Source organism: Protopterus annectens, chromosome 2.part0 (genome assembly GCF_019279795.1).
Source record: "Protopterus annectens isolate FY-2018-M chromosome 2.part0, PAN1.0, whole genome shotgun sequence".
Taxonomy (NCBI): domain Eukaryota; kingdom Metazoa; phylum Chordata; order Ceratodontiformes; family Protopteridae; genus Protopterus; species Protopterus annectens.
Window position 1 is genome coordinate 1,324,426,303 of NC_056728.1, and position 16,725 is coordinate 1,324,443,027.

At 34.5% G+C, this 16,725-nt stretch overlaps 1 protein-coding gene across 1 annotated transcript in view; it reads left to right on the forward strand.

Annotated features, from left to right (window-relative positions):
- SHISA3 (shisa family member 3) overlaps window positions 1-15,077 on the forward strand; it is a 129,208-nt gene extending 114,131 nt beyond the window's left edge. The window contains exon 2 of the mRNA XM_044061516.1: window positions 13,647-15,077. Coding sequence (XP_043917451.1) covers window positions 13,647-14,110 — 464 coding nt within the window. The 3' untranslated portion in view covers window positions 14,111-15,077. The remainder of the gene's footprint in view (window positions 1-13,646) is intronic.
- Window positions 15,078-16,725: the final 1,648 nt, after the last annotated feature.

Genomic DNA, 16,725 nt, shown 5'->3' on the forward strand with positions numbered 1-16,725 from the left:
GGTCTGTGTCATAAGATGTAAAATTCAAGACTGACAACCAAAATATTTAAAACTCAAAATCTTGAACATGAGAATTTTCCCTTTCTCTACTGTTCTGCGATCTTGGAGTTAATATATATATATATATATATATATATATATATATATATATATATATATATATATATATATATATATATATATATATATATATATATATAAAATTAGCAGAGTGTGTGGGGGCCAGGAAATTGCCCCTTGTATTAAAATTTTGTAGAGTATTTTGAGTTTTAAATATTTTTTTTTTGTTTCAGTCTTATGACATAGACAAATAAATATATATATATATATATATATATATATATATATATATATATATATATATATATAATATATGTTTATATATATATATATATATATATATATATATATATATATATAAATGTCAGATCAACTTACATAACATTGACAAAACAGACATAAAGTGCATATGCTTCAGTAACTAATCCCAAACCACACCCCCTGCTAATTATATATACTGTCTGAGATCACAGTATAGTGAAAGAAAAGGCACATTCCTTTCTCTGCTGCACAGCAGTTTTGCACTGCCACATAAATCATCTGTTCTGTTAATCATCTGTTGTCAGCAAAACAGCTGTCAACGCAGTTTGTTTTTGATATATATGGGTTTTTATATATATATATATATATATATATATATATATATATATATATATATATGGGTTTATATATATATATATATATATATATATATATATATATATATATATATATATATATATGGCTTTTTTATTTATATTTATATATATATATATATATATATATATATATATAAAATGGGTTTTATATATATATATATATATATATATATATATATATATAAAACATAGCAATGCACATATGAAAATAATATGTAAGTACTATTTTCTGATTATGTTCGACTTTAGTTTTGCACTGTGGCAGATATGCTATAAGTAATTTCAAAAAAAAATGTTTATTTTGTCAACAGTGGGACCCTAGGCATGAAAGAAAGTTTTGCTTTTGTTACGATCCTTTAAAAAGGCAAAAGCAGAACATTTTCATGTTGTTTTCAACAATTACTGGCGTGTGGCTGTACACTGGTTAGCCATATAGCAAGTATTTTTTTATCTATACAATAGAGGACTTTTGTTTGTTTTGTTTTTAAATCTAGCAAGTGCTCTATAGTCATGCTTTTTAAAATGGAATGCCTTTCTTTTCATTAATATCCTTGGTCATTTTTGTTAATTAATATTACCTCTGATGTCTGTAAGGTCAACAAAGTACATTTTGTAATCCGCCTTATCCAGGTTTAAAGATCATTTGCAAAGGTTTCTCTCAGACATTACTTTTTGCTGTATGCGAGTTCTCATGTAAAGTAGGTTTGCTTATGCTAAAATATGCAGTTTTTTTATTTTAGTTATTTCAGTGGAACTATATTTAAGTTTAATAAAGTTGTTTGCATTTATGAGTGCCAAACAGCAGTCCAATTACTTCATGAATCTGTATCATCTGGCCCCGGCTTCTGATTATGTAACAGTGAGAAGGTATGCTTTCTGTACTCTGTATTAGATTTCAGTACAAAGTAAATAGGATATGCACCACAGTCACTCAGACAATAAATCAATAAAAAGGATACCTGCATTTAAACTATTAAATCACAAAACTGTTTTTTCACCTGTCAGCCAAAGTCTTCTTATAACCTAAGGCACCACTCACAAACAGCTCCCACTTTCACAACTCCTAGAGCTAACCTCCACTGTAATAAACATGCCTCTTTTCCATTTCTGCATCACTTTAGCAATCTGCCACAGCACACAAAATAAAGAACTCACTACTCCAGGTTCAGATGGGAACTTAAAATTTAGTTAAACAATCCCACCATACCTACTCTTCAATAAGCATGGCATTCCTTCTTCCTCTGTCTGACCTTGCTTAACTCCTTCTGTCTGCTTTCCCTCTGACTTGTGAATTATGTTGTACATAATGCAAATACTAGTCATTTTTGATTGGCTCTTAAATGTATACTGTAGTACTTATCCTCTGTTATATTAACTTTGACCTTCTTTCATTTTCTTAATTTCTGTACTTATACTAATAACATTCTACATGCACCTGAATAAGCAGATGTGAAAGCGCTTGTGCCTGATTAAAGCTTTATAACCTGGAGCCTATCTTGTGTCCTCCTGTTGTTTTTGGATTCTACATTTTTTGTATCAATTATGAAAATATTTTCATCCAGGCTGTGCCTGAAATTGGTCAGTTTTGATCAGTTTATCTTTTTCTCTATTTCAGAGTGTAATCATGATGTTCCGGGTTTTACAAACACATTTCTAGTTAAGTTCAGTGTACTTGGCATACAGTGTAATAACACAGAAGTCATACGGTAGTAAACATCTGTCTATTGTGGAATGATCATTTTATTGCATCTTCATCTTCAAAGATGAACAAATTATTCTAAATGTTTTCTTTCCAGTAATCTCTTGGTGGTATAACATACAAACTCATTGCACAGTGGGGTATCATTGAGGTGATTAACACATCTGTAGTTTTCTCCCTAAAAGTGATCAATCTGTTGGTAGACAAGTATATATTCTACCATATGCCAAGCACTATGCACTTTACTAAGACTGTTATCTTGTTCCATTTTACTTTTGTTACCTTCCACTTAAATATGTAACTGTGTTTATTTTTAATGTATTGTCTGACTGAGTAACTGATTGTGCTGTACTCTGGTTACTTTGTACTAAAAATCTGCTACAGACAGCAGAAAACATGCCTACCCACTACAAAATGCTTTTCCCCACTGATGCATCACCAAAAGGCAGGGGAGGATGATATGGAATCAGGATGTAACTGGACAGTTGCTCAGCACACAGTAAACAGAAACACAAGTTTATTAAACTTAATAAGCATAGGTCAAGTGAAGTAATTAAAATAAAAAAAACTACACATTTTAGAGTTAGAAAACCCACTTTATATAATGAGGGCATAATTATACCACAAATGTTTAAAAAAAACTCTTCGGACATGATTTTTAAAGTCATAAAATTTTATGAAGTTATTAGGTCAGTTGTGTAATTACACAACTGGAATAGTCTAATAACATTATCATTAATGAGCTCTTATGTATCAGTTGTTGTGTCATATTTGCATTAGTTAAAGCATGAAAATTAGTCAATGCAAGCTATGTGCTTTTAGATGTTTACTGTAAAAGTTAATTGCATTTTACATATTCACAATATAACATGCAATAAACGTCTCTAAATAATTTACCAAGTTCATGAGGTTGTGTAGTCTACTTTGTTTGTGGAGAAAGGGTATCATCTTAAGCCCTGTAAGTTATTGAATGTTTCTTTTGTTCAGCATAAGGTTATTCATAGAAATTCATTTTATTGTTTTGTACTCTATTTTAAACAGTATTGTTCTGTACTCCTTGTCTCTTACGTACCACAACATATAGATGTTTTTTTCAATAACTCTCAGAATCAATGAAGTTTAGAAAATGATATATTATGTCTTATAGTCGATTCCTCTTGGATGGGTACATTGAAACATGTCTACCAGTCTGATATAAGCATAATAGCAACTTTAAAACTGAATCCAGATGGTGAAAATCCTATATAAACAAACACTATCACAAAAAAGCAAAAGCTTCTGGTAATCTCAAAAAGATATCCATTTCATTGTTGTAAAAGTAATTTAAAACTGGTAGATAACTCCCTCAAACTTAATATTGGGATATGTAAGACTGACTATTAACTTAGTGTGACAGCTAATTCAAAAAATAACCATAAGGCCTTTTTCGGCTATAATCGGAAGCTTAGAATTAACCAAAGGTTTTGTGTTGAACTTACCTCTTATGGTGTCTCATTCTCTAAACCCAAGGACATTGCTAGTATTCTTGTGGATAAATTCTCTTCTGGCTATATCCCAGCCAACTTCCTTTCTGTCCCCTAACCCCATTCACCCTCACACCTCCCTCCTCAAAGTCACTTTGGACTAAGTCCTTTTGGCACTTTCCAAAATTAAAAATTCAATATCCATTGATTCTGAAAATATCCCCTCAATGTCAGATGAAAAGTTCTAACCTAGCAGAACCTCTCGGTCAGTTTTCAATATGAGTCTCTACTAATTATATGCCCAAGTTGTGAACAGCTGTTGTGGTACCCTTGTATAAAGGTGGTCCCTCTACTTCCCTTGTGAATTATAGGCATATTACTCTCACTAGTAATGTTTGCAAGGACATGGGACATATTAAATTATTAATACAATGATACAGGTGATATATACCTGAATGCATGCTGCTTCATCTTCGCAAAAGGCAGATCAAGCTTGCTTAACCTACTTGAGTTCTTTGAAAGGGTTAATGATGCTGAGGAGAAGGGACGTATACTTCATGCTGCCTACCTAGACCCTACCAAGGCCTTGGATACTATCACCCATGCTAAGATTACTGAGAAACTCTACCAAACTTAGCATGAACATATATACTTAGTTCCCTGGGTAGGGGCCTGGGTAAGTAATTGGCTATCTGAGAGAACTCTTACCATTAAAGTTGGTGATGTTTGCTCTGGACAGAACTACATCACTAGCATTGGCCCACAGGCTTCTGCGCTCAGTCCCCCTCTTCTGTAGTATATACTTCACTGGCATGAAAGCTGATATCAAAAGACTATGGCTAACTAAATTTGCTTATGATTGCAAAATGAGGGTGGTTATTAAATCCCATTCTGATAACAAAATTCTCCATCAATGGTTAGAGCTAACAAATGATTAATGTAGTATTAGTAGACTTTACCAAGAAATACAGCAAAGGAATAAAAAAAGTGCAGCAAAGTTTCTCATGGTAAATGTAGCATCACTTTCACTTGATAATATTTGATTTGTATCTGATACATTTATAAGGGACTTGGGTGAGTTTGCTTACAGCAGCTTTTTCTTTGATTGCCACATCTCTGTGGTGCTTAGAAAATCTTTCTATACCACACAACTTATCCTCTGTACTGTCCCCTCAAGAGCCAAAAAACACATAGTCTCATTGTTCATTCCTCCCTTATCAGGCTTATCTCTGAATTTAATGTCCACTTTGACATACACCGCACTAAGCCCATGAAAGCATTTTGAAATACCTCAATGTTTTCTCACAAAAAGATGGCAGTTTTTTAGTGCCCTTTGGTATTGAGGTAGGCTAAATGCCCTGCCCCAGTTCTTAGCATCATGCAGACTCCTGAAGGACGATCTCTGCTTCGCCTTCTACACTACAAATGACCCAGCAGTCACTGAACTCCTTTACGTAACTGGAGAAACTGGTAAAACACTGGCTATCTAGGCCTGTTATACCACATCAACAACACCAGGTGGTGCAACATTCCTGAAACAGGGTACCTTGCGTATAAAGCAGAGTGGCTTCCCAGCAACCTTTAAAACCAGTTTGGATGACTGGATGTGTGATTGCAAATGTTTTTCCTGTGATATGAAGGGAAATCTACTTAATAATGAACATTATTAGTCTCCCATTAGTAATGGATGGCATGTTTGTGCTTTTTGATAGTCTCATTAGGTGAAAGCATAGTAAGAACCTACAATTCACTCAGCTTGCATGTGTGTGCACATGCAGGCGCACACACACACACACACACACACACACACACACACACACACACACACACACACACACACACACATACACATATGCACACACACACACACACACACACACACACACACACACACACACACACTCACACACACACACACACACACACACACACACACACACACACACACACACACACACACACACACACACACCTTTCTGTAGGTACCACTTGAAAGTTGTACACAAATGTAAATACCCAAGTCTTGTACAAAATGGATCAATCAGTTTGTCTATGTGCAAACAATTAAATCTGTGAAAACATGTTTGTTGAAATTGTACTCTTATAATTTAGAGCACTGTCTTGTGTCTTAAAGTTTCTTAACCTGGCATATTTATACAGTTTATGCATATGGCAGAATAACAAAAATAAAAAATGCTTAAAAATATCAAGTTAATGCATTTTAACCAACACATTTATTATGAATCAGTATTTTGGCAAAGTCAACATGGGGTGTACTGATATACTCATATCACTTTGTGCATTTTAAATTAATTAAGAAATTCATTCACATTTTTTTTCAAAGAAACCAAATAGCACATTTTTTGTGAAACATTGTTAATCTAGTAAAATGGTAAAATGGCTGTATGTATCACTTTTGAAAAAACGCACACTGGCAATCTACAAGCACAATCCTGTTCTGTAAGAAATATCAGGGATCTTATTTATCCCTTTTATAAATGAACATTAGTTTGCTATTGCAATGTGCATTATAATGTCTAACACAAAATGATTTTGTTTTTGCAAACAAAACAGTTAGTATGGCTACTGCTAAAGTAATCCATAGGAGATAGTATTGATCCAAGAAACGTGGTATAGTAGAATTAAAAAAAAATCAAATCTCTAGAAAGTAAAATTTTGTCTGTCCCTATAGCTTGAAGAAATCTGTAATTTTTTCCCAATATAATCATAAGCTTAAGCAGTCATACATACCATCTTCCAATTACATTTACAATTTTCATTATATCTCCAGCAACCTGAATTACTAAATTTACTATTTTTTAAGTAAATGACTTGTAATAAAGGATCTATGTAAACACTTCCAAGTAAACTTCCATTGTCTCACTGTCCCCCTTCTATCACAGTTTCACGCACTCTTTCCTCATCTAATACTCCTTATGACAGTCCAAATAGTGTCAACCGTTCTCACTTTTCTAATTACTTTAACCTTAAATGCAACATTGTTGCTCTGCTACTAACATATCATACTATATTACATTATCAACCACCTTCCCCCTTTCTAATATTTCCATAGTTAATCTACAGCTCCTTTTCATAATTTTAATTGCTAGAAATTGCAGGTAATATTACAGTATATTTTGCAATGTTGTCGCTGTCTCTGCTGTCTATATACAAGCTTGTATCAATTTCCTATGAGTGTTCAACATTGTAAATACTCATGTAAGCTATGTACATATTGCTGTTTCTAAATGATGTTTATGTAAGCTATTGTGAAGCTTTTTGTGTTATAGATGTGCACCTGTGTTTATTTTGTAGTCCTTCTGATATCATGTAACTGGCATTAAATGTGGATATTTTCTCCCTGGGCCTCCACTAAGAAAAGTTTTTATCCCAGTTAAATTTCCCCAGTAAACAAAAATAAATAAATAAAATAAACATTTTCCATAAATGAACTACAGAGGTATTACAAGAAAATAAAAATCTTTGATCTCTGAACTTTGAAGGTTGTATTATTTTACTAAATGCTTTATCTTCTAAAGAATTTGAAATAAAAAAGCAAATTATCTAGTTATAGGCTTATATTTGGCAAACTGCTCTGAAGGGACATTTTAAGCCTAGCAGTAACCCAAAGTTAAAATTAAGCCCTGTATGTTGTTTCTATGAAGTGAAAACTTTAGCAATTATGCCAAACCCACTTACAATATCAAACACCAAGCGTGGGATACAAACCCATGTTTGTGATTGGTTTATTCATTTTCAAATTGGGTATAATAAGGGGTAATTAATTATGTGGAACTGTTTGTGCATCTGATGAAGTTCAAATTAGAATGAAAAATGCGGTGATATAGTTAAAGCGTTTAGTGCAACAGTTATTTTCTTCGTGTTGTTGTTTGATCCAATAAACTGTGTGGTGTTCACCATTCATTTCGGCTCAAAGGTGCTTTTTTGACTTTCGTTTGTTGGAGGCTTCACTCTCTCAGCACCTTTATCTTGTTGTTTTGTATTTAAACTGCTCTGAAGGGACATTTTAAGCCTAGTCAATAACCCAAAGTTAAAATCAAGCCCTGTATGTTGTTTCTATGAAGTCTAGACATTAGCAATTATGCGAGACCCACTCCCAATACCAAACACCAAGAGTGGGATACAAATCCATGAATGCAGAGCACAAGAAGGGATTAGCAGTCCATCACCTTAACCACTCAGCCATGTTTTCTGCAGTGATGCCTCCAACATATAGGCCAAAATTTAGCAAATGATAAAAACTATGAGTCAATTAAATGGCTAATTTGAAATAGTTAATCTCAAAGACTGTTTTCATTCAAGGATATACTAACTCAAAAGAATTTGGGTTATTAACTAACAATATGCATTTATGTGTATATATTGTATATAGTTATTCATTTGTTAATTCTTAAGGATCTGAATTTTTGATCTTTGCTATGGTTCTAACTTATTATTGTATTCAATAAAATTCTTGCAGGAAAAAGAACAGTCAGTATGATATGTTTTGTCTGGTGATTGCTGAAATGTTTAAGACTACCTACTATAGGCACTTGTCAGGCAAGCAACTGTATACTTAGTTTCTTCTGGTGCAAAAAATTTATATTGAATTCACGAAGACATACTTAACCCTTAAAGTTCAGATGACTAACTGTGTTTTATTCTATCTCAATTACTTCTGAAAATGAGAAATTTGAAAATTTGTTTTAGTTATCAGTAAACATTTAGAATGTCTGGCTAAATACCAAATAACAGCATAACCTCTCTATTAAAGCTACTTCAGCCATTAAATATCTTGGCGTATGGCCAGACCAAAATCCCAAACTTCTAGCTTAAGAAAGACAGAACAAAAATCAACTACTTACTATTTGGGATAGAAAAATAAATGGCACACATGCAGATACAATTAAAACTTAGACGAAAAATCTTTTGTTCTCAGTCTCTATTTTGCTAATAGAAGTCTCATTTCTATAATGGTTAGTTATAATTAGGATCAATTGCAGATATCATAAAGCAGACCACTTTTATGTATTTTAATTTTTTTACTTAGATTGCAACTTGTTTATAACAAACTGATTTTACTTTGCACCAGACTGTTTGTTTTCATTCAAGGAAATACTAACTTCAGCTTTTTTTTTCATACACATTTCATCTGCAAATTCTGGCTTCCAGTTATGGAACAATAAGCAACATTTTATCATTCTGTTGTAGAAACTTTTTTATTAAAACGTGGCAACATTTTGTCATTTTGTTTTAGAACTTTTTACTAAAATGTATGGAACTGCACATGCATTAAGCCCCCAGCCCTTAAATCTTAACAACCTATCTCTTTCAACCAATTCATCCTTCAGTTTCATCCCAACACTTTATTATCTCATAATAAGACCTTGTCATAACAATGACTCTCCTTTAGCAGTAATTTTTATAATCCTAGCCTTTTCAATACTTTTCTTATCCGTGCTGTAACGTTACCCTGTAATAATTGTTACAATTTGACACTTGCTTTACATAGATGAAATTCTGCATTTGTGAAATGCTTCATGTAATTGATTATTTATTTATTAGTTAATATTCAGCTGTTGCTTATGTAACTTTATGAATTTTTTTCTGTAATCTTCATAAAATTGTTTATTGTCGAGCTTTTCTTCCCAGGCCTCCACTGAAAATGGGCTCATACTAGCCTAGTGGACTATCCCAGTAATCAAATGCCAATAAATAAATAAATAAATAAATAAGAGATATACAGCAGATTTCACCAAGGAAATGGTTTTACAATGTGAATGATTGTGAAAAAAAGAGCTTTGAATTGACTAATAACTTTGAAAAGTGTTTGTTTCGTAAAAGCAAATAGAAGTAGTGGGATTATTGCTGTGTATCCCAACAACTGCGTGTCTGCCTTGTGTGAGATTTTAAATGATGATTCTACCTGTGACTTAGCATGTTGGAAGTTTGTAAGGCCTATAAAAGTATTGACTCTATTGTGTTAGGTTTGTTTAGCTAGTGGAGTTATATAGTTGGACTCTTTTAAGCTATTAGAAGTTAATAATCCAAGGCTATCTTACTTATTTGTATACTGAAGATATACAGGAAAAGAAAAAAACACCTTTTCATCTTATCATTGCTGCTGGAGGTTCTAAGATGGAACCTTTAGCAGTACATATAGATTCTAAACGTATCAGTGCATCAGGGCTAGTCACCCAGTGGTGTAAACGTTGGCTGTAGATGATTTGTTCACATTGGCTATTGTTGAAGTGAAACCCCCTACCCCATGTAAAACAGGGAAAATGGGGGTGATGTATGTATGTATGCAGTCTGGCTTGCATTTTAGTAGGGAGTTTTAGCAATTTTGAGGAAGAAAATGTTTTCCATAAATGATATATGTGAAATATAAATATTTACATGCTTGTGGTCAATATAATATCTTTATATAATTGTATGCTGAGAGCTGATGGTACTAATAATATTAGAGTATATTTTACATGCATTAATGAATGTCCTAACTAGGACATTTAAGTAATTTGTGATCTTTTCAAATTGATTTGGTACAATGAGGATTTTTTTTTTGTTTTTGAGGACAAGATATTTGGACAAAATTAAATGACAGTGGGTATGTCAGTGGGACCATATATGTACCAATCTAGTCTTGCATAGTGGCAGAGAACAATTTTTTAACATTTGTATTTGTTTTCCTGTGTGACTTCATGTTTGCTTTATTGACAGCCATTACTCTATCTGAGATGGTGCTGTTGAATGAGTTTCATGAATTTATATGCCAGTTAAATTAGATTACTTTTTTGTCGTTCACAAGTAGTTTCTGTTAAGCCTATTCAGAATTTTGATGTTGAATTAAATTCTGATGCGCATAATAAGAGAATATTTGGAAAAATTAGAAAAGAAATATTTAGAAATGCATATTTGTAGGCATTTAGTTGGCATCTAGCTTATCTAAAAATAGTGCCATAAAAGGGCAGCTGGTAAGATCATCAAAATTAGCATTAGATTATGTTGCATTTAAAAAAGAGACTAAGACTGTAAAGCAATTTTTCATTCAAAAGGGATAGAATAAAACCATGTTGGATGAGTTAATCTGGAATTTATGTTTAGACAGACATAAGAACATCCCCAGATTAGTTCCAGTGCGTATAACATATCCAGTTCTCATGTTACTTTCAGTACTGAGAATAGGTTCAGTCATGCCTTCCTTTGAACACATTCAACTGATTCTCCTTTTATTAAGATAGTTGGATTTATTTGGGGGGGGTAAACTAGATGAAGTGGTCGGCCCAGTTTATAAATGTGTTAATAAAAGGGACTATAACCTGAAGTCTTGTTAATATTTGGACAGTGATTGAAACATTTTAAGATTAGGTGAAGTGTCATGATTTAAATCTTAGTTTAAAAAAACTATGGCTTATTTTATTAGTTTGTCTGAAATTAAAAAAAAAATTATTAAAAAAAAAACATTTACAAGAAGTTATTCAGAGACTGTGTGGGTATTGTACAAGTCACTGGTTATAACTTGTCACTCACAACTGAATAAATTGCAGCTCAGTGACTATCAGAGAAAATCACTGCTGGTGCATTTTGTATTGTAGTGCTGGCACTGGTTCAATGTGTTTCAACTTTTCTTTTAATTCCTGAAATAGTAAGGTACTGTTAGCTTAGCAGTAGGTAGCCATGGTACTTGTACTTTATGTTTTCCTTTTGTAGTGGAAAGTGATAATCTTAAGCAAATACTTTACCAGATCTCAGTGGGATATTAATATCATCCAGAATTATTATTGTTTCCACATGCATTTGTAGATTGCCAATTGCAAAGGTTTTCCAGTTTAATATCTACATATTCAGGGTCTATATAACATCGTTGAACTTTTATTTTATCAAATAACTAATCATCGGAGCCTAATTGTCAAAGTCTCTATTCAGCGAATGACTAAACATAGAATTAGTATTCACTGAAAATATTTTAGTTGGGCAACACTGCAAAATGTAAACCTTTTTACGTCACAGCCCCCCTGCACCCACACTCCCTGCAAATTAAATATACCAACTCTGAGATCACACTACAGTGAGGTAACGGGTAAATCATGGCCAGTTGGCATGTCAATCACACATTTTTTTTCAGGTAGGCCAACTAAAACAATTCAATGAATTTCAATTTGATGTTTAGATCATTCGCTGAATAGGGACTTCGACAATTAGTGCTCCATGATTAGTTATTTGATAAAATAAAATTTCAATGAAGTGAAGTGATGTAAACCCCATATTCATGTAGAATGTATATAGGCTACATAGTGGTACTGGTTTTTAGTAAGAATTATTGATTTTGGTAAGTATGGAATCTTATTCATTCAGTTTTGGTGTTTAGCAGATGTGCAGCTCACAGTTAAGACAGATGACTAAAAAGATGGTTGCTTCCTGCATGTAAGTAGACCTAGTCAGATCTGAAGACTGAGTAAACCAGCTGGTAATAATTCCTTAGATGTATTACAGGTTTGCAGCCAAGTCTGTGTTATACACATTGTTTCTCTTATGCACAAAACATAAGGATTAAGCACCAATAGCCAGCACTGTGGCATATAGGGATAAAAATTTAACTACAGCCCAGACATTATGGATTTGATTAGGGGGTTCAGTGTCTGAGGCACTGGCAGGGAGGCATGCCTATACCGGGGGGTTGTCAAGGTGCTCCCTGAAGGGTGGCATAATCCATAGTGGACACCAGCCCTTGAATAGAATAATTAATGCAGGGGAAGAGGGGAGGAAATGAGGGTATGTCGTTATATAAAAAAAATCCTTCCCAGGAGAAGCGGTCACTGGCTTGACCTCCTGGACACCTTTAAGATCCATGCCAGCCCCAGCCTTGAGTCAGAGGAAATCTGGGCATGGAAGGAATAGCTGATAGACCAGGCAATGGACAGGGACAGTGGGATGGCCAGAAACTATGAAGGAAAAATGGGGGGAAAACGTGTCCTTCCATCACTGAAAACAAGTGCTTTCATAAGATTTGATCTGCAATCAATCAGTCCAGAGATCACATTTTCACCAAAGAGTATATTATGGTTCATGATGAAGACAGACTTTGATTGCCAACAATGATTACCTTCATAATGTTTGTGTTTTCTTTTTTTATTGCCCGAGTAAGCTGATTAAGTTTATTTTGAAATTTCTTCAGCATTTCTGATCTAGTAATGTTTTCCTTCTGCCTGAGAACCTAGCTTTGACTAAGATTTATCCTGTTTGTTGCACCGGATGATTAAGATAATGTTAAGAATGGCAGGAGAGTTAAATAGATCACCTACCATAAACGTATATCTTAGGGTTTGCTCTACCCCATTTTCACCTTATGAAGATAGGCATTTCTTTCTATGGGGATTTCACATACTACGTTTTGGCTCCTGTTTGTTTGTCTTGCTCTCAACTTGCTGTCATTACAGCAGCTCCCATTGTAGCCTTGGACAGGAAAGAATTTGGTTGGGGGGTGATCTACTGATACACTGCCATGGTGAGTGGGGTTCCTTAATGGAAAATGCATGGAACACTCATCAGAGCATAACTGAGTGCAATAAAGTTCACATGCTGTACTTGACTTAAATGCATGTATAATCTACTGTTAAAGTGTATGTATAACACTATTGTATCTTAAGATGGAAACTAAGTAGTGTAGAAAGTCTGATAACTACTCCTGGAAACAATTATAATGATAGTAATATGAATGACTGCATATAATGTTAAGTATGTATTATACAAATTTTAATGATTATTTTTTTCTCTGTTTTTGTGCAGAACCAATCTATGTTCCATTTCTCATTGTTGGCTCAATTTTTATCGCTTTCATTATTCTTGGTTCTCTGGTGGCCATTTACTGCTGCTCATGCTTGAGACCTAAACAAACAACCCAACAGCCAATGCGGTTCACCCTTCGAAGTTGCCAGAATGAGACTATTCCAATGATATTGACTTCAGCAAACCTCAGGGCCCCGTCCAGGCAGTCAAGTACTGCAACCAGCTCAAGCTCTACTGGGGGGTCCATTCGCAGGTTTTCCTTCGCTAGGCCTGAAGCAGGACATGGATGTTTAACCCCATCACCTCCGCCACCTTATACATCACCTAGTTGTCTCCAGTCTGGACATTCTATCCACCTGACTCAACCTTCAGGATTCCTGGTCTCACAGCAATACTTCCCTTATCCACTGCAACCTGAACCATACCTACCTGGAAAAAGTTGTACCGATTTTAGCCAAGCCTAACAGAACAGAAAAACATACATTTGCCAGAGGATAAATTATCACTGACCACCACAACAGCACCGTACAGTAAAATGGAAAGGCATATCAATTGCAAATTGTTGGAAGCTTTTTTAATAATGGACAAACTGTCTCACCATAAGCAATTGCTGAGTCTTCCAACAATATGGCTGTACCTGTTTTATCATTTGACACATAACACTGTGAAAAGAACTCTTTGTTTTCAAGTAACTGTTTTGTTAGCACTGGGTGTATTGACTTCCTAGCACTTCACTATGCATTGAAATGAGTGTTCTCTCTTAGAAACTGTATGCAAGTGCCATAGACTGTAGAAATGTTGTTATATGGAGTTATTCTATAAAGTCTGCTCTTTTTATGCAGCAGGAAAATAGCCCCCTTTTAAATCCTTTGCTAATAAAGGTAAATATTGCTTACATTTTGCAAGCATTCACTTCAGCAATTGTTAGAATTTAATAGAAATGCAATTATACAGCACTGGAACAGTTCAGTACTGATGAGTCATTATAGTTTAAACTCAAACAGCTCATCTATATTTATGCTCAGAAACATTGCTACAATACATGCATTTAACTTGACCCCTGTACATATTTAATCCTACTATGACTGCCTTACTGGTTCAGTTGTTTAATTCAAAGTATCACACTGGCATTGTTGTGCGGAACTTATATAGCTACATAAGTAAAATTATTTAACTGTACATATTATAAAACAATTTACTCATGGCCAGTTGTTAAACTCTTGTTTTTTTAAATTGTACACCATTTACATAGATACAGCTACTTCTGTTGTTTGTTTGTTTTTTTTCTGTGTGGAAGACTGGAAATACTGACCTTAGCAATGTCATTGTGTACAAAAGTAAAAGAGAAATGCGATAACTTAACGTATAATTTCTGTGAACTGAAAATACTAATGGTTTACTTAGTCACAATAAATATTCACCTAATACTGAGGGCGTGTGCTTCCATAGCTTTCACTCACGTTTTCTTGTTGCTTTGTGATGTTATGGTACAGCCAAAAGGAGAGCCTCAATGGTGTTGCTCCACTCCATCCATGTCTTAATCTCCTTCCATTCACTCCTCTTTTTAAATGTGTCCGGAACTTTCTGTACATTCCTAGTGCTGAGAACCTCAAGTATAACAATCACAGTTGCGTACAAGGTAGTATTACCACTCTAAGCTGTACCTTCAGTAATTATCATTGTTGCTGTTTGATTTTGTTTTAGTTGCCCCTTGTATAAGAAATGCCAATAATAGAAATCAGGCAGTTTTAGAGTTAAAAGTAATCAAAAGATGATTCCCTGATAGATACCACTGTTAAAGAGTCTGTAGAGTTTAAATTTAACATAGTTTGGTGAGTAAGACAGTAAACAAAACAGAGGGGAATGGGGTCACCAAACTGTAATGTGGACCAGGACAGTTGAAATGTTCCCCAAATAGGTGCCATTTGGCTAATGTAAATAAGGTGTAAACTACAAAGGAGAGAGATGGTTCTGCTTGTGCCATAGAAGTCACAACAAGAATTGTAGTGGTGCTTTCACAACCACATACCAAATGCATGTATGCATGCAGTGACAACAAAAGATTATACTAGGGCATCTGCAATCACATATCAGATGTATATGTGTGCACACTGGCATGTGTAGGTGGCATAAAAGTAACAACCAGTATGAGAAATGGTGATCACCAGTCTGACTTAAAATATAGAAAAACATACTGCGGTATTTTAGAGAAACAAGTGAAGGAAGAATACAAGCACTGGAGAAGGGATGCAATAGATAAATATGCAGACCATATGCAAAAGTTCTAGATATATTGCCATATATTAACATCAAAACAAGCTTAATACAGTTATTTAGCTTTTTGCTTCTTTCCATTATAGCATTCCTTTTCTTTTCATCTAGCTTTTTCTCCCTGTCTTCCAAACACAAAGGCTAGGATTCAGAGAGATCCTCTCTGCCCTCACTAATTGGCCAATGTGGCTTTTCAATTAGTCTGACACAGAGAATCTCAGATTCAGGAACATGGTAAAGCTGCACAGAGAAATACCTCACTAGCAGTTTATCAAACACTGTACTGTCAGACCTGGGTGTTCTGTTCATCACGCTAGTAGCCAATGCATTGCGGTAATGTAGGCATCCTACTACACATACACACATTCATATACATGCATGCACACATCCAGTCATCTAAAAACACTCCCACACACTCATGGAACTATTCACCTACAAACCCACATGCACAGCACACACACACACACACACACACACACACACACACACACACACACACACACACACTCATTCAGCTACATTCATGCCCTTAGAAACATGTACCTGTACTTCCACACACACAGATACACACCCATTCATCCACCGTACTTACTTGTACCACAAGTCCTCCTCTGAATCATTCTGCTAAGTTAATCGGGAGATGCAGATATTTTCAGGGGGAAGTATATGGCTAATTTTAATCAGCGTGTAGCTTTATCTGCTTTTCATGCTAAAGCCCTTGTGAAGGGGAAGCCACAGTGGCAGTGTCTAAATCAGAAAGAATTACTATGGTGCAGAAACCTTCCAAGATAAAACTTTTACATTGCAG